This window comes from Balearica regulorum, chromosome 8 (genome assembly GCF_011004875.1).
Source record: "Balearica regulorum gibbericeps isolate bBalReg1 chromosome 8, bBalReg1.pri, whole genome shotgun sequence".
NCBI classification, from domain to species: Eukaryota; Metazoa; Chordata; class Aves; order Gruiformes; family Gruidae; genus Balearica; species Balearica regulorum.
Genome location: NC_046191.1, coordinates 19,820,261 through 19,844,076, shown reverse-complemented (window position 1 = coordinate 19,844,076; position 23,816 = coordinate 19,820,261). Strand labels below are relative to the sequence as shown.

The following is a 23,816-nucleotide window of genomic DNA, read 5'->3' as shown; positions in this document are numbered from 1 at the left end:
TGCGCCCACCCGCGCCTGGACCAGGCGACAGCGTAACCCCCCAGCCCGGCCCGACCGCCGCCGGCCCCTCGTACTGCTGGCCTGGCCCGGCCCGGCCCGGCCCGGCCCGCCGGGGCCACCGCAGCCCTTGGGCAGCGCGGCTGGGGCAGCATTCGGAGACGCGGGGAGGTTTGAGCCACGCCGGCTGCCGTATGCCGGGAGGTGCTACCGCCTGCCTCCGCGCGGGGCGGCGGGACGGTTCCGGCCGCGTCATGGAGCCGCCACTGCCCGCCGCCGCCCTCCTCCTGCTTCCCTTACTGCTCGTCCCCTTGGCGCTCCTGGCGAGGAGGCGGCGCGGCCGGCGGACACCTCCCCTCAGGCTCCTGGTGGTAGCCGGCTCCGGTGAGTAGGGGTTGCCACCAGCGGGAGCGGGTCGCGCCCAGAGCGCCCGCGGCCGGCTCCAGCAACTACGGCTCCCGGCATGCAGCGCGGAGCGAGGGCCAGCGCGGCGTTCGCCGGTGTGCCCTGGTGCATGCCGGGAGTTGTAGTCGCGGGGCGGCAGGAGAGTACCGGGCTGAGGGGAGGCCCGCCCGCCGGCGGCCCTGTGTGAGGAGCCGGGTGCCGCCACGGCCGCGCCCAGACCCCAGCCGTCCGGGCCGGGCGCCCTCGAAGCCACCGCCTGTCTTCGGGTTGTTTAGTTCTTGAGTAATGGTTAAGCATCATCTTTATTTGGGGCCTTTTCGTCCGTGTTGATGTCTGACGGTTTGGTTTCTGAACCCTTCCTTCAGACGGCACGTGCGTTTCACCAAAGTCATTAACGAACATATTGACTAAAACTGATGGAGGACAGACCTGTGCGGCTGCTTGGTCTTCTGATAGAAAATTATTGATGGCGATTCAGGCCCAGGCTTTCCATAGATCGGTATGCCCCTTACACACGTGACACTTTGTAATAATTTCACCCAAACCACGTTTCAGGGGTTTATTTGCGAGAGTCTCGCGTTGAGCATGTCAGAGGCAGTACTGTTGTCCAAGCGTGTCACCCAGACATCTGCTACTCCTTGTCAACTCCCCAAAGTTACAGGGCAATTAATTTGCCCCCCCAAAAAATTAGACTACCTTGAAAATTTGCAGTTAGCAAATCCAGGCAAGCTTTGATTTCATCACCTCAGTATCCCTGTGGTTTTTGCACACTGATTAATTGAGTAATAATCCCAGGATCTTTCTGCAATCTGAGTTTGACTGGCAGTTTTATAATTTGTCAGGTCATCTTTACTTCCAGGGCTGGAAATGTGCTTGTTTTCCTTCAGTCCTTTGGAAACTAGTTTGTACGTATTTTTTTAAATATGTTCACTATTACTTAAGCTTACCAGGTGAAATAATTCGTAAGTCAGTTAAGATTGATATAATGTTCAAGCCTATTTTTCAAGAATTTTTTCAAGTAGGAAACGCCTGCGTTTCTGTGAATACTCAGATGATTGCATTAAAATTTGTGAAAGCTTCAACAAACCATCGCTCATGAGAAAATCCCTCCAAATAAGTTTGAAAAATACTGCATGAAATTCTATGGAAAGGTGGCAAACTCTCGTGTCTAATGCAACAACGTAGCTCTCACTGCTTGTCAGTTGTTTGCCAGCTACAAGTGCTTGACTTCTATAGCAAAGTCTCTTAGGAGGCTAATGACGCTGGTCAGCAGGAGGTGGTAGGAATACATTTGGTTTACTGTTTTGGTCTGCAACTTCCAGCAGAGTGAAAAGTGACACATCCAGTAAATGCTTATGCACATACTTACGGGTGCAGTTTGATGTTAAGCCAGTCCAGCCCAACAGATAAAGGAGAGCCAGCTCCACTTTACCTGTGCACACAATCTTCTCTCTCCCTTCTTCCACTGATATTCCTGTAACTCTGGTTCAGAAAACTCAACCGACAAAAAAAAATTAATGCTGCTCCCAAAACACAGTAAGTACACCCTCCCGTTCTCTCCAGTTTAGTGCCAATTTAGCTCCCAGAACAAAGCGACCTTGCAGTTAGAAGGTTGTCAACACCCGTTCAAGGGCAGTGGTTAAAGTATTTGGCTGGAGCTGACTGTTTCTTCTGTAAGCACTCAGCTTTTACACTGGTGTAGCTGCAGAGTAAAATTTCTGCCTGCTTAATTTCACTGTTACGAGCTAGGATAGTACAGCCCCTGTCATAGGATGTAGCACTGGGTAGGGTCAGTGGGAGGTACACTTCCATGGCACAGCTCTGAGCCAGATCCCATCCAGCTTCATTTTGACAGCTGCACCATGGTATATGGCCTTTGAGTATGGACTACAGTATAACTCTTTGCCCAGTTGTATTTACATTGTGTACTGGATGTTCACCACAGGTGTCGTACTTCTGTGTGACCCTGGCTCAATCCCATTTAACTGAAAAACCTCCATCAATATAGCTTCAGTGGAAGCTGAATTGTCTTCATTTACTTAAACAGTCTCAACCATCCTTTCACTGAATCGTATACTCTCAGAAAAGTGTCACTGATAATAGTAGTACTAATAAGTTTTAAAAGGAGAAGTGACTGATTAAGCTGAAGATATTGAAAGTTACAAAATTTTTCATATACTAACTGCAGTTTGTTTTTACAGGTGGGCACACAACAGAAATCCTGAGGTTACTTAGCTGTTTGTCAGAGTCGTACTCTCCTAGACATTATGTTTTTGCAGACTCAGATGAGATGAGTGAAGCTAAAATACGTTCTTTTGAACAAAAAAGGGCTGAAACATTCTCCAGTTCCCAGGTAACTTGTTAAATATGCTCTTTAAGATAAAATGATCTTAACGTGACATTCTAATTCAAGACAATGTGGAAGTGATTCTTCAAAAGTATTTTTTAAGATTAGCAGATGCTTTTGATTTTCTAAGTATTGATAATCAGTTGCACTAAAGTTCAGATAAAGGTGCCATTCTGTGCAGACTGTTTTTTATGTTTCTAAAAGTGAACTAAATAAACACTATTGATTAATGCTGCACTAGAGAGACACTGAAAATGCAAAATAAATATACCTAAAAATAGCAAACACCATTCTTGCTACCAGTTTTCACTACCACCTTCCTCACTTTCTCTTAACGGTCTTTAACTCCTGTTAACATGTTAACCATTTAAAGCAATGAAGGAACATAATTGTAGTGAAAGTGTCTGTACAAAGGCAGCTATCTCTTGCTCAAGAAAAGCATGCTGAAAATAATTCTCTCTTAATTTTGTAAACCAGCTAGCCATAGAAGTGTTATTTGTAGGTATAAACTACAGGGGCAGAAATAAGGTGGTTTGGGGGGTTTTGGAGGTGGGGGTTTTTTTTGTCTGGCATTTCCCTCAGTGACATAATGTATTTTTTTGAAAGAAATTACATCTAAAAATTTTTTATCTGAGAAAACTTTAATTGAAATTGTATTATTTTTCAGGACTGGTTTTGGTTGGATTTGAAAATTAAGCATTAGTTACACATTTAAAAAGTAGGCAATACCTCTTAGCGTTAGATAGTTTTCTGGTTGATGACCTGAACAAATGCTGAACTCCTCAAAATCATGAAAAAAATAATGAACGTATCTTGTTTATCTTTTTATCATATGTTTGCTGGCTTTAAGCTAGTTTGCTGTATGATTAACAGACAGCAGTATGACTCTCTGGTGACTTGAAGTGTGATCTGATGTTCAGTGAAATTAGTAGAAAGATTATATTTTTATTTAGAAATTGGAATAAGTACAATGGAAATGAATGCTCGGACTACAAAAATCTTAGTCGTTTTGAGTTAGTAGTACAACACACAGTGAATTAATTATTTACGTAGTATTGATTTCATATGGTGCACTTCTGATATTTCCATTGTCTTCAGCAGCACTACTGGGACAAATGATTATAGGACTTGGCACCAATGATTTTCAGAATAAACCCTTTTAATGTAAAGCAGCTGCTGCTAAGGTGAGCAACAGAATCACTTAGGAATGGCATTTTTAAGTTTGTTTATCCCACGTTCACCTTGGAAGATGAAGGTTCCTTGCCTACCGTAAGCTGCTGAATCAAGTTGGGATGACTTAGTTTAAAATGGAGCATGCCAGTCTTTTCTCTCATTGTGCACCAAGGATGAAAGTTTAGTAAAGTGACCAGAGGTATTTCTTGTTCAGAAAAATCTTGTTAGGTAATTAGTCATTCACACATACTTGCTTCTCTGAAAAATGTCCAACCCTAAATTATTAAATTTCTTAACAATACATATTTTGAGTATTAAAGAATTATGCAGTTTTCCACTAGTTCACTTAGTTTTGCTAAGCAGCTTCCCTTTTGCACCCTCTCCAACTGCTAACAGATCATATAGTTATATTTTCCTTCAACATTGAAAGCCAGAGGAACATTTTTGGCTGCATCTGAGTTTGCTGTCTGGATAACAGATGCTCATTTTCCTTTGGCCATTTTTTTTCCACTGAGCAAAAATATTTAGAGTGAAAATGGAAGATAAAATTTAGAAAGTAAAGGTCACTTGCCTATAACATATATTTACTAACTTTCAGAGTGTGCTTTCAAGTAGTATGTGTTTTGGCACTGGGGATGCTGTAGATCATCAAGCATTTAAAAATCATGTGCTAGTAGTTTCTTGCAGCTTTGAATAAATGGAAGGGAAAAGCCTGAATGCTTCAACCCATGGTCATTCCCTTCCTCATCTTCTCAAGGTAGTGAATTCTTCCAGAACTAAGACTGCAGACAGACTACAATAATGACCTAAGAGAAAAATCAATGTACACATTTAACAAATTCTGATTTTTAAAAACCAAATATGATCAATGTCTCTTATTGATCTGTGGTCTAGCCCAGTTCTAAAAAGTTACAATATTCAGGGGGAAGGAAAGGAAGCCAGAACGAGCATCTTGCTTACAAGAAGCAAAATGCTGCATCTCTACCCACTAAGTCTTTTGGAAAAAAAATTAAAAATTGAAATGCCTTCTATGAAAAGTCTCTGGTCCTGGTATCACTTGCCTCTTTGTTCTCCGTTACCCCCACGCTGTAACCACACCTAGTCTGTGTGGATGCCCCAAGAGCTGTTATTCAGGGAACCTTCTGCGCTCAGCATAGAGAACCTGCTTCAGCTCCTGCTGACCTACTCTAGCAGCAGCAGGACAAAACTTAGATTTGTTGACTGAAGAACAGGGATTCTTCACTAGCTCTTATGCCCCCATTTGTCATGTCTGAGATGAGCAACCAAATTAACTAACCTTTACATAATGCTCATCTGACTGCATGTTCTTTTGCATTTTATGTTTCATGAGAGATACTATGCTAAGAAAGCTTGTTTCTCAGCAGGAAAAAGAACTATGTAAATCCAGTGTCTTTGCAAGCATTACAGTATATTGAGTTGAGCATGTTATAATGATTCACAGCAGTGGCAATTTTCCACCTACTTTTCCTTGCATGCTTGCAAAACAACAATATTAACCAGGTAAAGGACTACATCACTGGTTTTGAAATTGCAATACACAGTCACCCATTCTAGAATTGCAAGTTTGGAATATTTGTCTTCAAATAACAAAAAGGTTACTGACTCCACTAAAGATGTAAGGAAAAATAAATGCGACAATAGGACACCATAGAAGATAGGGGAGCAATTGGTCAGTTTCTAGTATCAGACATACTAGGCAGTTTTCCAGCAAAAGATGCAGGAGGTACCTTTGGAATACTAACAGTACTCCATCAGATGGGAGGCTGGGATTGCTGAAGCATCTGGCAGTGGCTTTTAAACACACACAAAAAATCTGGTTTTGTTTCTCAGCTTAATATTTAAGTGTTGATTGATATGAGGTTTGAAGGCCTAACATAAGACATAGACACTGATGTGCAAAGTTTCAAGCATGTTTTTTGAAGACCATAGGTAAAATCAGTTTGATCGTTACTTGAATTCTGCAAGTTAAATTTCTACTTTGATGCTGTTTGGGGTCCCTGCCAAGTTTTGCTGAAATCAGTTTTTTATTGTGAAGAAAATACCATACTTTTTTTGGCAAATATTGTTTAACAGCATTCTTACAGTGAAGGGAGCATCCTGAATAGTTCCACTGAAACCTGCTCTGCCTAAACCTATCTTATCATACACATATTTCTTGCAGGACTGAATACTATGCAAGGGTCTAAACTCCACTAACGATATCTCTTTTTATCACCTGATCTCTTCCAAAGCTTTGAGAAATAGAAAGGTAGTGATAACCAGAATCCTGCTGAATGGGGAGCAGGGGGCATGTTTATTTTTCCATATTCTGTTGTCAGACTAATGCAATCTGAGTTTCAACACCTGCAAATAAAACATAAAACTACCAATTCATAATATCTGTTAATGCCTGCCAGCATCACTGCTGGCAATTTTCACTCAAGAAAATTAACTTAATATTCTGCATTTATAAGGGTTTTTTATTCTTATTCTTTCCACCTTATATATTAAAAAAAACCCAGGTATTGCTATTCAAGACTGATTTGTAGTTTCTATTTACTGTAGAGCTATTGGCAACTTAATCTTTCCTGGTTACAAATCACCAGGGCTAAGCTATGACAATTGGCAATGGTATATTTGAAGCAACTGGGCAATTTTCAGTGTTTATAATGATATTTAGAGTCTCTCAGTCCCAAAATGAGTTCTGGTGGAACAGTAGTGATCTGGTGTCCCATATGAAGCAAGATAGTGACCATTGTCCAGATCTAAACAATGTCAACACCAACGAATAGTACACTGCAGCCATTGCATTTGTCTTCCATTTAAACAGTCAAAAATTTCACTGGCATCAGGACTGCCTTCTGATGTAGCAATAGTTCTTAGGTGTAGTTCCTCTACATCAAGGTAAAAGCCATCTGTGAAGAGTGCAGGAAGCCTAACTACTGTTTACTACTTACAGTCTTCTGAGACAAGCAGAAAACATCTGAGTTTTATTAATTTGATATCTTTTACACACAGTGAATAATCTCTACTTTTTCCTAGGAAAAGAACAAAGAAAATTATTTCTTAAATTTATTTTTTTATTTAATGATAAGATGTTCTTTCCTGTTTCTTTATACAAATATTTTGCATTTTGAATATACATCTTGCATATCTTTTGAATATTCATTGAGTACTCAATATAAAGGATAGTATTATTTGCTGTTGCATTTTTAATAGTATGCACCAGATGTTACCTGAGAAGACTTGTTACATTTTCTGCAGTCTAAATCCACGAAGAATTTAAACAGGCAAGAGACAGAAGAGTCACCATGTTTGGATTGTATGATCAGACCTAGACTTGTGTCTCGGTGACCACGAGGTGGGGCACTACGTTAACGTACTGCGGGTGAAGCTGCTCTAGCTGAATTATTTATTAAGTTAGGAATGTTTTAAAGTAACATCAGAAGATTTTAAAAAGTAGATATATAGTTCTAGTATTTCATTTTACTTTATTGCCAGGAGCGCTAAGCACAACACTGAATAAGGTATCTAAGGAAAGGTTTCATACCCAAACATTTCCAAACTAGATTTAAAATAAAAAAAGTTGGCACAGACAGATCTAATAACTCTATAGAAAGAGCAACAACATTCTTAGAAAAATAACAATTCAGCTTATCGTGCTCTCTTCCAGTTCACCCTTGATCGCATTCCCAGAAGCCGTGAGGTTAGACAATCTTGGACCTCCTCTGTGGTAACAACTCTGTACTCCATACTTTACTCCCTTCCTTTGACCTACAAACTGAAACCAGATTTGGTAGGTAAAGTAAATTTTAATTTATTGAGAACTTGCTAATTGGCATCATAAAAGTATTTGGAATATCAAGACATTGCAGACCATATCTCATATGTATGCTTAAATTTACAGTTCCCAGGAAAAGTATTTTTGAATATAAAATTAAAGCTGAAAGAGATATAGCAGCAACACACCAAGAAGGAGAGAACAGGTTGCACTGCTAGTGAATTAGAGTAGCAAGTACCAATTTCCCCTCTCAAAGTTTGCAGGTAACATCAGGGAGGGAGTCACTCCCTCGTTAATGCTGGTACAGCTAGCGCAGACAAGGTTGCAGATTCTTGATAATATCTCTTCAGGATTGCAACAGCACAAACTGTGCCTGAAAGCCTGGTTATCCTGTTGGCTGGTCTTGCTCCTGAAATGGTGCGACCAGTCTGGAACAGGCAGGTTCAGACTAGCAGAAATATATACAGATTCAATTCTTGTGCTTACATGGACTTTTCAGCTACATGCATATTTATTTAGTCTTTGGCTGACTGACATTAATTATCTCCTCTAATGACAAAAAGCGTCACTGCTGAAGTGGTAAGTCCTCAGCACTTTAGTAACTTTTTCAAGCTGTTTACAAAACTGCACTCTCATGCTAATTACAACATTTATTTTAAAATATTCCACACACTGAATCACGTTAAAGGCATTCAGGGTCGTCAGATTATAGAACTAAAGTAGAGAGTTTTGTGTTGATACAAGACTGAAAAGGTAGTAGACTCCCAGGTGTAAGTCCTACAATTCTTTCTCTTAAAGAATTTCTTTTTTTCATTAAAGCTGGCTTTTTGCTAGGGAATTGTCGTCTTAAGGAGTCAGTTATCCAAACTTGAGGTTTTTTAAAAATGGCATTATTTTAGCAAAATTTTCAAATTAATATTTTATAGGTTTTTAAATATTTTAATGCAATCTGTAAAAACTTCTGCAGTTACAATATTTTTTCATAATTTAGTAGCAGCATATATGGACCCACAGAGGATGTTTGTAAGCAGACTTTTTTAGCTCTCTCTGTGAACTGTATGGGTAATTCTAAAGAAGCTCATATATATTTGTGATATTTTGAATGTTTAGAGAAGCTGCTGTGAATAATTTGTTCTCATTAGCTTCAATAGTACTGGTCAGTTCCTGTCAGATCAAAAGCTACTTGCTTGCTGGGGTTTTCAGAGCAGTTTAGTGTGCAGAACAACAGAACTAGTTTTTTGCAGTTCTTGTTTTTCAAGCCTATTCTTAAAACTTGGAGATAAAGTTGGGAGGGAGGAGGAGATGGCATACTGTTCTTTTTACAGTGATTTGAATTTGGGGTGGGTGGGGGGAATAGCAGAGGGATGTTTACATGAAGCAGACAGAGCAAATGTGAGTAACAAATACTTAGAATCACTTTGCTACACCACTGGTTTAGTTAATGTATATACTTTTTTAACTTGCAAAAGAAATTGACAGGAAAATCTCACTGTGTGGCTTAATATATTACAAAAAGTGTCAACAGGACATATCATAGTAGAAGAGCAGGAAGTTACAAATCCAATTCCATGGTTTCTCTGTTTACGAGAGGAATTTAAAGTGACAGTGGGATTTACACATGGAATTGTTAGAAACAGTGTTGGAGTTGATAAACTGTGATAAGCTGTCAAAAGCCTAACACTTTTGAAAAACACTTGTCCTTTTAAAATTAAGGATACATTTTAAGCTCTTCATAGTGTTAAAAGGAATAACTGACTGAAAATGCTATCCAGAGTCCTTATCCATGATTAGGGAAGGGCTGGAGGGGAAGGAGTTCCCAAATATTTTTTGCCAGGTACCATCATCAACCCATAATAGCAGCTGGCACTACCACTGACAGAAGCATCTCTGACGTTATTCCAGCTCTTATACCACTTGAAAGCTGCTTGCATACTGCTACTTGTATGCGTATCTTAGTTTAAGAATTCTGTAAAATATAATAAGTCAGAGAGCTGTAAAGATTTTAAAACACTTATCAAAAGAGAGTGATTCAGGGATTAAAATACCTCACATTGCCAGTGAAAAAATTCTGTGTGTTATGTGAAGCAACTGGTAATATTTAATTGCCTTGAGGAAAAAAAAATGTTCATGGTGAATTGCAACTCCTCCTACTCTCCACAAAATATAATGCTTAGTAGTTAAAGAACTCGAAAGGGTGGGACAAATGCTGGCGTTTACAAGACTCATCTATAACTTCTGGCACAGAAAGCAACACCCGAGTTTAGAAACAAGCACAGTATTACATCATGCCAAGAGCTTTGTATTTTTAAACATTAGAGCTTATGAGTACTGTACATTTTCAGTCTAGGCAACTGGTTTTGTTTAACTGCAGGAGGGAAGGAGAACTTTGAATTGCTTCTAAGTCATTTGTATGTACGAGTTATCCACAAATCCTTAGACTAGCTTTTAATCTTGTCAGAAATGGGTGCATGTTTGAAGGAATGACTGAAGCCTTTGAGACTTCCAAAGGCTAGAGAAAAGCAGAAATGTTACAGTTTTCAAGTAACGCGGGGCAAGAGAAGTACTGCAAAGGGAGCCTGAAACCATTAGATGCACAAAGGCAAGATTTGGAGCAGATAGGCTTAGGTTGGCATAACTAACATATCTGTGGAGCCAAAATAGCTGTAAAGGGGATACAGCAAACCTAACTGCACAGGAGTTACTTTATATGTGCTTATTTACATGAGGACTGTGGCCCCTTTGCATCTCACACTGATCTTCTGGCAAAGCTGCTTAGTTTACTTTGACATGAGAAAGCAGTTTCATCTAATTCTTCAAGATAGTTCAGAAAGAACTGAACAACTTCCAAGAGACCTTTGCTGTCTTGCAGAACTTGACCCACACTTGAAATGGGCCCCCAGAGAGTTTAAGAAATGTAAAAGTTAGCTTAGTTGTTCAGTTTGAGATCATCCCTAAGAGGCCTGTTTCTGGGTTCTGAACATCTGCACTCTGGAAAGTTAAGTTCCTTTAGAGATATTAAACTAAGTAACAAATGAAAATGTCAGAAGTGATGATCGGCTTGTGTTCCTATAGCCAAGAATTATAGAAATATAGGTGTCTGTTTTGCAGGCAGTTTTTACGTGTCAACTATACTGGGCAGTTTTTACATGTCAACCTTAGATAGGCTTCCTATGCAGAGGCCTAAAATTCAAGGAAAGCAAGGCTTGTGCCAGCTCATTCTGCCTACACCTTCCTTCCCCCAGAAAAAGTTTTTAAAACCATTCATCAGTTGCAGCCAGATTTAATATGCAGTCAGAGCCTCAAAGACTGCAAATTCCTTCCATGAAAACAGGCAGATGGTCAGAGAAGAGAGACTTCTATTGCCTTCATTGAAAGACTGAAAAGAAACATAAAACCAGAGTAAGATGTTAGAAGATCTACCATCTAGGGAAAGATGCAAATCCTTAGACAGTTACAGAAAATTAGACAAGCTGCACAGATTTTTCTCAAAATCAGAGAAAATTACTGGATCTTACATAGATTATTTGATGTCCAAGAAGGAATAAACTCATGTTACAGCCTTCCTATAATATGCTTGTACCTACTGACTGACTGCAAGTTCAGAGGAAACCAGTCTTCAGTTCTCTCACTGCTTATGGAACTATTGTCCTTGTTGTCTCTGGGCTGATTTGCCAACCCTGAAACCAGGTCTTCAGGTGATCTAGCCCTTTGGCTGGGTCATGATTATTCCAGTCATTCTAGCCTACCTGAAATTCAAACTGAAAACAAAGGATACGTGTGCACCACACAGCAACAAGCTGTACAGATTGCATCCAGTCCTTGTTTTCAGTCATAGATGGGCTATGTAATTGGGTCAGCGATTTGCTTTCCTTTAATGTAATTAAATTTCACATAGAATTGTGCAGAAATTCTGTGTAAAGCTCCATTCTCAGCAGTTCCTACTGCCTCAGTGCTCTACAGAGCCTGACAAACAGATATTTTCATATCACTGCTGTTTGGAAAAGCCCGGGTTAAATCAGGCAAAGAGGGCAGTCCTTCCACATTAGGGCCTCCTTCCCGTGGGAAGCCTGTAGTAAGTTTACATTTGCACAGCAAGTACAACAAGGTCTGCTGTCTCCTTCCCTAGCAGCTGTCAGCTGAATGGGTCTCTCCTTTTTAAACTTCCTTCCAGAAGCCTGAAACCTACACAGTTGATTATGCTTCTAGCAGTCTACCGATTCTTTTATGACTGCACATCCCATCACACATGCCTGGTCCCCCAACTGGTTAAATTCACTACAACAACTTCTAGAGTTGTTACAGAAGCGTTCACACAGTAAGCTATATGAAAGGCGATCATTCTTTCATTTAGCTAAGATTTTCCATTCTTTCTGCCCTGCCCAAAATGTCTTAAGTTTATAGCACTTTAACAAATCACTATGACAAATAAGTTATTGTCCCTTAAATCATGGTTCTTAGAGCTTTGTGGAAAGCTACAAAATCTGAGTGGTGGCATTTTTTCTCTATTCACTTCATAACAAGTGAACTTTGTATAATGCACTATGAAGACTATCTGGTGCATTTTTTTTGTACACTGAATCTTTCCCCGCTATTTATAATTCTTTTGGACTGGTTCGATTTTACAGTGTCTGATCTACTATTCTTCTGGAATCAAAACAGGTAAAATAAGCAACACTGGATTAAGACCATCAGTGATACAAATTGTATAATCTAAAAAGAAAACAAGCCATCCAAATTTGTGTTTAACTTCTCAGTGTTAATGAAAATGAGTTGTATTCACCCCTCCTCTACCTTTTGTGCTGTATACAGCTACCCTGCAGCCATAATGCAGAATTACCCTCTGCTGAGCCCAGATAAATGTCTAAAGCCATTCAAATCAGTTTAAAGCTAGGTTGTAGCTCTGCTCTTTTTGTGACTGCCAGTTAGACATGCCTATAGACACTACATTTCAGAGGGAGGCTAGAAGTTGGAGTAGAGATGAACTGACATCTTAGCTGAGATTTAAGCAGAGTTTAAAATAAAGACGGATCAGTCTTAACTCATCATCTATCAGGTTCATTATAAACCTAATGAACACCCTGGACACACTTCCACACATGTTATAACGCATGGTTTCAAGTAAACAGTCTCACTGAATCTGACCACTGAACCAGGCCATTTCAGGCAGGTATTTGATGCAGATTCTTTCTATACCAACTGCAGTGATTAGGCAGTAGCTTCAAAGATATTTATATACATATAAAATAGCAGTTTTAGCTAACCTAAAACACCACTTTCAAGTTCTAGTTAAATGAATGCTTGACTAATGAAAGACACATTGAGATTTGCAATTAAAGGCTCATTTTAGTCCACTATTAGTAATATGTATGATTATATTTAACAGTCTTTGGATTTAATTTCTCCTTTCCTTTTGAATAGAAGCAGGCTACTATAATAAGCAGTACTTTTTGATATCAGGAGATGAGATAAGCCCTTAAATAGGCTCTAAAAGGTTCGATGGTATTTCTCATGGTGCTCTGACCAAGAGACTTTAGTCAAGTTCAGACTCAACTAGGGTAACCACTTAGAACAACAGCTTGCTGAAAGACAGCTAGTCTCTAGTCTTTGTAGCTACAAATGTAGTTTGTTAACTACCATTTCATTGCCTTGGCAAAAGCCTTTTACTGAATTGTTTTATGACCAACTTTTCATCCACATGAAGTCAAATTTCCTTTAGTTCCTACTAGCTCTGCTGCAATACACCACAGACCCACTCCATGGTAACATAGATAGGGAGTTACTTTATTCTCCATCCTGCATCTGCCTTTGTAATCTTGTTCTTTTTTAAGCAACCTTCTATTCATCTCCCACAGTTTCTCACAAGACTCACTGGTGCCACTATTTCTTGACACAAACTTCTGGCAGAGATCATGATCCTTGGTTGGTCCCACTGGCAGTCTGGGTTTTAATTTAATGTTTTAATAACCAGCACTAACATTCTGACAGACTTGAGCATTAATACCACTTTCACACCTGTCATTATTTTCAATTGATTGGTTCTATGCTTCTTATTTTACATTTGGCAGCTAGGCTGGGAAATATGCTGAGCTCATATGTCCCATTCTGCTTCCACATACCTGCCAAAGCATCATATGTATGGATGGAAACACAAAGACCAAAGACCTTTATCACTCCAAAGACCTTTTAATCCCAATGATGGACCTGCCATCTTTCACCTGAAATATGGGGGCAGTTAAGTAGGGTCCCTATGGTTAGCTTCATTTAAAAAAAAAAAAAAAAAAAGTCAAGTCTGCATGTTTCTTTATGTGTCTAAATCTAGATTCTCAAACTTTCCTCACTAAGCTGTTGCCTAACTTCTGAGGCTCTTAATGACCCCAATTATCTTTCTTTTCATCAGTAAAGCCCCTAGGCATACCCAGAAACAGACCTGAGCTGTTTAGGTCTTTATAGTGTCAAACAGCCACATGCATAGTAAAACTCCTGAGCTCTGCTAAGATCCAGAAACCAGGAGCTTCCCTCACTACTTTGCATGTAGATGCTGGTCCAAATCGCATCAGTTGGACCCCTTCCCTTCTCTCTTGCCTGTCAGGACACTGGGCTGGTAACTCTGGGTCAGGCTATTAAGTGCCTAGAAAGCAGAAGTGACAATGCCTAGTGCTGTTACAATTAAATCCTGTTAAGTCTAGTTCCTAGTGGTTTTGTGGAACCTCTCCTTTTCTCCCATAGAAAAGTCCACTAGGTAGGATTTCTGTCTCACTCTCCTCAAGCTTTTAATGAAGTGAGAGCTGGGGAAATGAGGGAGTTGGTGATGCTTCCCAATATGTTTCATTCTATGATGAAAGTAATACTCAGAAAAAAAGTGGTGCACATTAGAAACACAACTGCACAGTGAGCTAATTTAAGTCCTTGCTCTTCCACTTCTCTTTTCCCCATTCTGGTGTTCACTGATCTTATTTATCCTAGTTAAGTAATCTGCCTGCAGGACCACACATGTCTCTGCTTGTTTTGACGAGCACCTCACCTACTGCCTGTATCGTACGATAATAGCAACAGGAACCATACCAGCAGAATGCACAGAAGTGGACTAGGGAGGTTTTCATGGCAATGCTACAAGCTATAGGTGCTGACCAGCCTGAGCGCAAGCTGCTGCTGTAGACCACTATTTTTTTGTACCCCTGATGGTTCAAGTGATTTAGAGAACAGAAGATGAGCATGTACCCAGGTATAATTCAATTCTACCTTAATTACCTGATTTACATCAGACTACACATCTAGATTTTTTTTGTCCTAGCCTGCATTCCGCAGGTACATTCAAACAGCAAATAGAGTGTGAAATTTTAGCTAGTTTTATTTTCAGGTTGTGGAAGGAAGTGAACTGGATAAGATCTTCACTATTCAAAAAGAAGCAGCCAGTAGGTAGTTTAATGACTTTTATATTGTTCAAACAGAACCTGAAATTATTCTTTCTCCCCACCAATAGCAATAATAAGGAACTGTTGGAAAAGGTTCCTGCTTTTTTTTAAACCTTAAAAAATATTAAAAAACCTGAGCTAGTTTTCCTTGAGGGTCAAAACCCCCTTGAGGGTCAAAACTTGACTTTTCAGACATGCTAAAGAGCTATACTAGCAAAAGCTTTAACAAGGACAGTCCCTCCCACATGCTTAAGTGTTTGAGCTAAGAAGAAATCCTTTTCTCTCTTAATTCTCTTGTTTTTCTGATTACCAAATAGATTTATATTCCCTAGAAGAGATCTTATGTCTATCATAACTGCATTACCTCCACGTAGATGAACAATGTATCTCTTGAAACCTTTTAGAGTTACTCATTTATGAAAAAAATAACAGTTTGTCTCTGTTTGCCATCCAGGTTTAAGTTGCCATTAAAGTTACTAGCAGAAATTTATTCTTAATGGATATGGCCTGCTGTGTCTAAACATTTTTTTTTTTTTTTTCAAAAGAAAATAGCACATACATTTTATCTCATTCTCGGAGTATGCTACTGAATCAAAACACACGATAATAAAAACAATACTCCCCATACCTGGAGATCTTCACCAATAAGGATATACAGGAATCTTGATGCATCCTCTGTGAGGAGTAAATTATTGTTTTCCTGGTGTTAAAGCAAAAAATACTGATGTGAGAGAAAGTAAATGTTGTGCCCCAAATCCTGTGGTGAGTCCACAGCAGAGCTGTGAGTACAACCTTGGTTTCTTGACTCTCTAGACTTGCATTTTGGTCATGAGCTCATAAGGTAAATATATTTATAATTAAAATATGAGCTATTTGTTCACTGATGCTTTGGTTAGTTTACATTTACAGTTCCAGCATCTCCAATATTAAGAGAGCTGGTGCCAAAACTGCAGGGCTGTAATGCTTGCACTTCAGTTTCCCACAGGCTTGGGGGCTGCTCAGGGTACACTGAGCAGTCACCTGAACCGGGTCCTTGGGAATTGCTGGGCAGAAATGGGGACAGCTGAGACCCAGAGCCCAGATTGCCACTGCTTTTCTGGGTAGCACTCAGTGCTTCTGTAGGTGAAGGGAAAAAACCTCCAGCTGGATTCTTCACCTTACAGGGCATTAGTGTGAAGTTTTCAAAACAGTAAGACAATACTAAAAACAAGCAAGGGCTGATGAGCTCACAAGATGCTGTCATTTACATAGCAGAATACAAATGAATTCATTGCAGATTCTCTCTTCTTGTGCCACAGAAACAAAAAACTTCCCCCCAGCAAAACAAAAACCACATAACAAAGTTTGTTATTACACCGAGATCATAAAAGGCAAAAAACTCCTGAAACATCAAACTCCCTAGCTCCTACCTGATCAATGCAGGGGTCTAAAATTAGCCCTGACATAAAAAAATTAGTATGTTGTTATAGTTTTTCTTTTACTTTTCCTTTCAGTATCCAGGGTCCTCTACTCAGCTTTCACTAAATGTGAGTGTTCAGGTTCCCTGTCACTGGAATCATTCTCTGCTCCATTTCCCTTGTTTCAGAAAGATCCTTCAGGTTATTCTATGGTCAGAGTTGTAGTTTCGTAAAGGAGGCTTCCTTTGTGTCAAGACAGCGCGTTCTGCCCCCTGTTAGCTTTCTGTATTTGTATGTCATTGACTTGTGTTTATTGTTACTTCTGCTATCTTTGGGGAAGGTTTATTATTTTTGTCCTCCATTGTTTCTAGAATTGCTTAAAGCTGATTTTTTGAAAGGTTTCCATGTACTGTAACTTGCCATGGCACTTCATTTTTTCTTTCATTATGTAAGTCCAGCTACCAACAACACAACATTTGGGTGTCTCTGTAATGAAAATAAAAATATATAATGCACAGATTACAATCCCTTTTAGCTGCTTTCTCTATTTGGTGCATTTCCTTGCTGACCTTCAAAAACTCATTCCAAAGCCAGAATTCACTTTGCCTAGTCAGGTGAAAACTTGTCAAACTGGGTCCAAATTGAGGAACTTTCGGCTGAAAATATCTTTATCTGAGGAGTTTTGTTAGGTCTATAGATGGTCTAAGTTGTTCATCAGAACAGTTTATGCTCCTCCTTTTTCTTGACAGAGGAATTAAGGGATTTTTGGGTTTGGGGTTTGTTTTTTTTTTTTCAATGAAGCCTTATTTGCAAAAAGGCAAGCTGTTTTCTTAAGTCTCTTCTATAAGAGTATGGCAGTATGGTCATCTTTAAAAACTTTTTCTTCCATGTTTTCTTCTTTTCAATTATAATCCAAACTGGTTTCCTACTCCCTCTCTTCCATGTTTTCTTCTTTTTTATCCCTTTTCCCTTCCCTTTCTTAAAATATCAGGAACAGCTATTCAAGTTTCCTTGGTTTTTCTGACAAACCTCAGGGATGTCTTCTGGGCTTTCATATCTTAACAGGCTGAACAGTTAGTTTTTGTTCCCAAGTATTAAATAGCCATTGAAATGAAGTTTTATCAATAAAAGCTGAGTTTTAGCAGTTCAGCAAAAACACAAAATAAAATTATTAATAAATTACTTGCTTTTAGGCTTACATTTGTTTCTGAAAAGCAGAAAATATGTAATTGTTTTTTTTCTTACATTTTTACAAATGTAAGTCTGTTTACTTGCATATAGAAAGACCATGCAATTAACTCAGCTTGTGTCAGTTTTACATCACTCACCTTCACCTCTTTTAGTAGTTCTCTATCACCACCATCTATTCTCTTATTCTTATCTCCAGTTGTTTAGCACTGCAGGGAAGGGAGCATTACCAGGACTAAGGAGGCCTAAGCAATGTCCTGAGCATACTCAAGTAGGGAGCTCCATAGCTGGCAAGCAGCACAGTCTCCAACTCAAGTGTGCATCCCACCACAAGCCTGCTCCACCCCAGAGAGCCGGGCAGCTTTTCTACTCTTGTCCAGGTGGCAAAGCCCAATCTCTGTGTAAGTCGTTAAGGAGAACAGCAAGTGTTGGCAGTTTCTTATGCAAAGCAACTCTCACCTTAGTTTTCCACTTTCTACTAAGTTTAGGGGGACTTACATTGTCCTCCTGTTGATTGTTGTAATTTGGGAACATAAGCAGTACTCAAATACTTGTTCATTAAAGATATACAGCAAACATATGTTTACATATTTATGAGAAAAACTGCAAGTTTTCTGCTTTACTCATCTTTGTTTTAACCAGTGCCCTGACATTTAATCCCAGTGAAGCTGTGAGCTATGCTTTCAGTGTTTTCGCTGGTAAATGTCACTCTGCTACAGTGCTTCATTCACCTACTCTAAAAGCAGCTTTTATCAGCAGTGGTGCCATGTGCCAGTGTTCCCAGTGTGCCAGACTGCTGGCTTAGCTTGTTTTCTTTCAACAGCTGTAGAAAATATATGAAACAGAAAGGCAAGAACTATTCCATTTCTATATGAAAGTGATTAATATGAAATTAGATTTAGAGAGAGTGTTGCTGAGTATAAATTATGTATTTTGATCCTTTACTTTTAAACCTCCATTAATATACAGATTGATTAGTTTCTCGCACTGTTTAAAAGTCTGTTTACATTGAATTGGTAGAGGATTTTAGTATGTAGGATTTAGATTATATGCCAGTGAGCCAATTGAATAGTTAGCTGGACATTTCTCTGTAGAGAAACTTGCAGTGCTGGCTTCTGGAACAATCCCATACAGCTTGTTGGCAGCAAAGCCGCATAGCCCAGTGACCAAGAAAGTCCTTGGGCAGTTACAGCTCAAGAGGTCACAAAGGTGACACAAAAATTGTCTTTGGCCCCTTCTTTCCCCCTCTGCCTCACTGAGGAAGGCCGAACCAAATAAACTAGAGACCTTTGGAGACATAACTCCTGCAATGCGAATATTCTACAGGCAGCCTTGTAGCTAAAGTAAATAGATATTGGGAAACACTTACCCTGAATAGCTGGTTGACCTTGCAGAGGCCGCGGTCCTTTCTTACCCAATAGATGCCTGCTTCTTCTCCACAGCATACTAATAATTGCCACTGAATTCCCTAAGAGACACTTGTATTCTGCTGGAGGGGAAAAACAAAAGCCTTGGTCTTTTCAAGGTGGAAGACATCAATCATTCCCCAAAATTTACTTTGAAGTGTTTTGAAATTCACTAGTAGGACAGCTCATCTTCTCGTACATGCTTAAGGAAGGCTGTAGATGATTCAGTTCCTTTCCACCATCAACAAATTCGTATACTGGCAAAAGCTGAACAGCAGCATTTCTAGCTTATAGATTCTGCAACGGTTCCTCTTCTTTATAATGTGCATACTTGTTTTCTCAGAAGTTTCCCCTGTATCCCTTGGTGAGTGTACAATGTTGGATTCCAAGCAGCAGGAACACTGGTCTCCCTTTCTGCTGATGGTGTGAGAGGGACTAAGTAGGACTGGTCAGACCAGATTTTTGGAGGAGAATTGCCACACCAACACATGAGCAACTGCACCAGATCTAGGTATGACATGTCTCTAGACACGCACTGAAGGTTAACTGAAGAGTAATTTTTAATGATCAGAAAGGTTGATTAATAGTTCTGACTTGCAGATCACGACCCCAAATTCAGATAGGGATCTATTTGTCTGTTGGCTTCAGCAGGTTTATACCAGGGTCTTTCAGGGGACAATTCTTATACCCGAGCATTTGGAGTAGCAACATCTATAGTCAGAGCATTTTATGGGCATTTTGCATACAGAGATCCTATAGAGCCACATCTGCATTGTCTTGTTTGAACGGGTATGTGTGGAATGGGAAAGAGCAGAGGACATAACAGTTATGATCAGATCATGTTTTTTTAGAGATGCCTAGTCCATAATTTTCCTGATCCTTTTTCCCCTCATACAAGTACTTTTCCATTAATCAAAGGGCATCTGAGAAGCAGCTTACAAGTTATACACAGTCAGTAGAAGGTATAAATTGAGTGCATCATATCAAAACCTAGATATAGCAAAGGTATTTTATTACTATTTTAATTTTGGTTATTGCTTTTCTGTTTTGCACCTCAGCAAAGTAGTAACAGCAACTTGTTGTGGCCTTTAGAGCTACATATAGAGTCACAAATAGACCCATTTACTATTATTTCATTATGTGATCTTTTTGTGAGTACACTTAGTTTGGAAATCATTCTAGCATTTACCTTTGTGCATCTGGACACAAGAATAGCAAATACTAAAAAGACTGGAGCTGCTAGCCAAGTTTAGTAAAGGGGGGAAGTAGGATGAAGTATATGGCACAGTAGGTTGATAAAGTCCATGATTGTAATAATTCATCTTTTTATAAAACCTGTTCTACAATTCTCAACTTCTGAGCTGAGGAGAATGTTAGGATGTCTACCTGACCTAAATCATACGTGCAATTGGTGGGGGTTTTTGTGTCAGACTGTAGAAGGTAAGAGACCAATGTGAAACTCTCTCTTTGCTTTAGACAACTGGGTTGAACTTTCATAGTAAGATGGAGACTGAAAGAATGCAGAGCAAGTTCGAGTCTAGAAGGAAGACAGGTGGAGGGCACCTGGGAATAGGGATGTGGAGCAACGTGAATACCAGAGATCACAAAGAAAACCAGGGAAGAGAGGATGGGTGGGAGACATCTCAGAGGGCTGGGTGAGAGTACAGGGAAATATCGAAATGGAAGACACTGGGGAAAAGACAGGGGAAGAGGAGTGCAGTGCAACAGAAAAAGGGCTTGGGGTGCAATGAAGATGAGACAATATTTGTACTCCAGGTAGCTCTACTAAAGGAAAGGGAGAGTGGAGTTTCTGTTTAGCAGTGGTGTATATTTTATCTGTTTGCTTAAAGCTGACTTTTGAATCTGCAATTAGTAGTCAGACTGAATATTCAACTTGCCAAAAAAAAAAAAAAGTAGTAAATAATTTTTTTGGACTGTTTTGGTGCTTCTTATGCACTGGTCTGCAACAGAGCAGAATCTGCAGCAGGGATGCTGGTGGGTTTTGCCTGGAAACACAGGAGAACACTCCCAAGTTGTTTCCTATGCTGATGTTTACACTACAGTAACAGATGTTATTACAAATAGAGATACCTAAACATGCCTTAATTTAGATATCAGTAGCCATGTACCAGTAGCACAATCAACATCAGTGCAAATTAATCAAACTTGCCAAGAAATAGGGCAAAATGCCTGGTTTAGTTCTCACGTGTGGAAAAGTTTCTTTGAAATGCTAAAAGGCACTGTGTGTGGTTGGTTTATGTCCTTGCTTGCCAAGCCAAATGTGTAAAAAAACAGATCTTCATTCTCAGCAGATTATAGAGTAGGTTTTAAAGTCCCAGCATGGATTTACTTGAAATCAGGTTCAACAGGAGATTGGAAACAATAGTATATTACTCTGATTTAAAAAATCTTGTATGCAAAGTTGATGTGTTCAGCTACTTTGCTTCTTAGCTATGTAATTGCTAATATAAAATAATTATATTGTTGCAATTTTCTTTACACAAGTATTTGTGGCTGTTGATACCCTAAAATTTCAAGATTAAAACAGTATATGGCATGTTGCTGGTAAGGGTCTTTCAGAAAATGTCAGCAAGTCTTGCATGAATAAATAGTTCAATTAAGATCAACAATAAAACCAGAATAATTTTGCATACAGTATTACATTGTGTTGGTTCTGATAAAACACTGCACTGCGGTCATCACATCCCCATGCTAGATTTCTGGGGCCATCTTAAAGGCGAAGGAAAGTATAGGTGAGAGAGTTTGGAAGTCAGTAGCATGAACGCTGCTGCTGCTTTTAACTGAGGCAGGGTGCTCAAGGCTAACCAGTTTATCAGTGGGATCTTGCCACGACGCAGGGAAGGAAACATTCCGAAATATCTCCTACAGCCCTGAAACAGAAACTCTGATTCTTTCCCCCCCCCCACCAATGTAATACCTTTTACAATCTGGTGAACTTGGAACAAAAAAATGGGAGTTTATAGGATATAGGGCCATGATTTTATAAAAGAACTCTTTATTTCCACATAACACCCAGCTGTGCAGAAAAATGCTGATTACACAGTAGTAGTTAAATTTAGTAAGAAATTCTTTGCCTGAAATAAATTTTGATACCCAAGTAGAGTGCCTAATATACCCTGGTTTAAACTTTTTACTTTTAAGCAATCTGTTTTTCAGTTTACCAATGTCTAAAATTGAAAGAACACTTTCTTTTACTGTTGATGTTTATAAGTGAATTTGAGATCCTCTGCTACAAGGACCTTCCTTCTGTATGCTTATTTCTATGTACTAGTGTTTATTAAAAGAAAAAAAAAATCCAGTCATGCATATCAGCTAGTAGATTCTGATGAAGGCCCTAATTCATCAGCACTTTTTTGCTCAACTCTTAAGTGTTTTGCTGACTTAAGCCAAAGCTCAGGAGGTTTATAGCTGGATCCCAGGTATAGTAATCCTAATTAAACTTCTCTGGCCTTATTATGCCCTAATCTGTGCACAAATATCATGAGTGATACAATGCAAAGCTGGACTGAGATTGGAAGCTGTTTTAGTTATAAACCCATGAGTCAAGGAATTCTGCTTCCTTCATAGAAATTACTATGCCATCTCAGAGCTCTTCACCTCGTCCTTGACATGTAAATAAAGATGATCTGTTTTGGCAGCTACTTTAAATTATGTCTTTTGTTTCCCCCACTCCTCCCCCCCCCTTTTTTTTTTCATATTCACTTGCTGCTGCTTTTTTTTTTTTAAATATCTTTGGAAGTAATTTTTTTTAAAATGTAATGTTATATGAATATACACACTTTTAATTCTTTACTGTATGAAAAAACTCATGTTTTACTTTTGTAAAATGTTTCATCTCTTTTAGATATTGTGCAATGGACCAGGAACATGTGTTCCTGTCTGTATATCTGCTCTTCTTCTTGGGCTTCTAGGAATAAAGAGAGCAATCATTGTGTATGTAGAGAGCATCTGCCGCGTGGAGACTTTATCCATGTCTGGAAAGATTCTTTACTACTTTTCAGATTATTTCATTGTTCAGTGGCCTGATCTAAAGGAAAAATATCCCAAGTCAGTATATCTTGGTCGAATCGTGTAATAACAGAAGACAAGCTTTACCTAAAATAAACTCTGCAAGCTCCTCACTGAAGAAATGCATTCATGTAGCAATTTATTTTTAAGGATTCCTGTTAAGAAATTAGGCTGGTACTGGAAAAGGAGACAATAATAAAGATATCTCTACATTTAAGTACACTGTTGTGTAGTTGTATTTATTGCCATCATGTAGATCTGTTCACCAATACACCATAATGGCCTTAAGTCTATGCTGTCTCTGTTTTCATCTAGTTTTCCTGCTATGTGAATGGCAATTTTTGTCTACAAATAAATATGGGAATTTGTATGAATGTAACATTTCCTGTAAGGAAACTTTGTGTAGTTTTCTAAATTGTAAGAAACAAAGTCTTGTTCTAGCACAACAGACTTTATTTCCTGTATGCTAGCAGTGAAGTCCCTTGTGAATCCTTAGAGTATAAAGGAAACAGTTATATTAAGTTGGCTTCATGACAGTTTGTACTCCACAGTCTTCCAAAACCCCCAAAGCATTAAACCAGTATCATTTTTCCTCTGGGCTTGTCAAAGCTGTCCTTATAATCTGTAGTGCACCTTTTGAAAATTGTTGCTTACTTCTTAAGATAAATGAAAAGGTGCCAA

General features: G+C 39.1%; 1 protein-coding gene and 1 long non-coding RNA gene across 2 annotated transcripts in view; one reads left to right on the top strand and one right to left on the bottom strand.

Annotated features, from left to right (window-relative positions):
* Positions 1-66: 66 nt before the first annotated feature.
* ALG14 (ALG14 UDP-N-acetylglucosaminyltransferase subunit) lies at positions 67-23,352 on the top strand. Its single transcript, XM_075759983.1, has 4 exons — positions 67-381; positions 2,604-2,755; positions 7,596-7,718; positions 22,972-23,352. Exons 1-4 carry the CDS (start codon positions 192-194, stop codon positions 23,200-23,202), a joined length of 696 nt encoding a protein of 231 aa, XP_075616098.1. The 5' UTR covers positions 67-191; the 3' UTR covers positions 23,203-23,352.
* The window catches only part of LOC142602765 (uncharacterized), a 34,881-nt gene continuing 12,411 nt past the window's right edge, over positions 1,347-23,816 (bottom strand). The window contains exons 3-6 of the long non-coding RNA XR_012836555.1: positions 19,070-19,523; positions 17,841-18,097; positions 15,744-15,815; positions 1,347-1,884 (exon numbers count right to left, since the gene is read on the bottom strand). This is a non-coding gene — a long non-coding RNA (uncharacterized LOC142602765). The remainder of the gene's footprint in view (positions 1,885-15,743; positions 15,816-17,840; positions 18,098-19,069; positions 19,524-23,816) is intronic.

Bases quoted from the DNA above. Each gene is read 5' to 3' on its own strand.
- ALG14 (XM_075759983.1), top strand. From the start codon at position 192: ATGCCGGGAGGTGCTACCGCCTGCCTCCGCGCGGGGCGGCGGGACGGT. The intron at 382-2,603 runs GTGAGTAGGGGT...TTGTTTTTACAG, and splicing joins CCTGGTGGTAGCCGGCTCCG to GTGGGCACACAACAGAAATC. The intron at 2,756-7,595 runs GTAACTTGTTAA...GCTCTCTTCCAG, and splicing joins AAACATTCTCCAGTTCCCAG to TTCACCCTTGATCGCATTCC.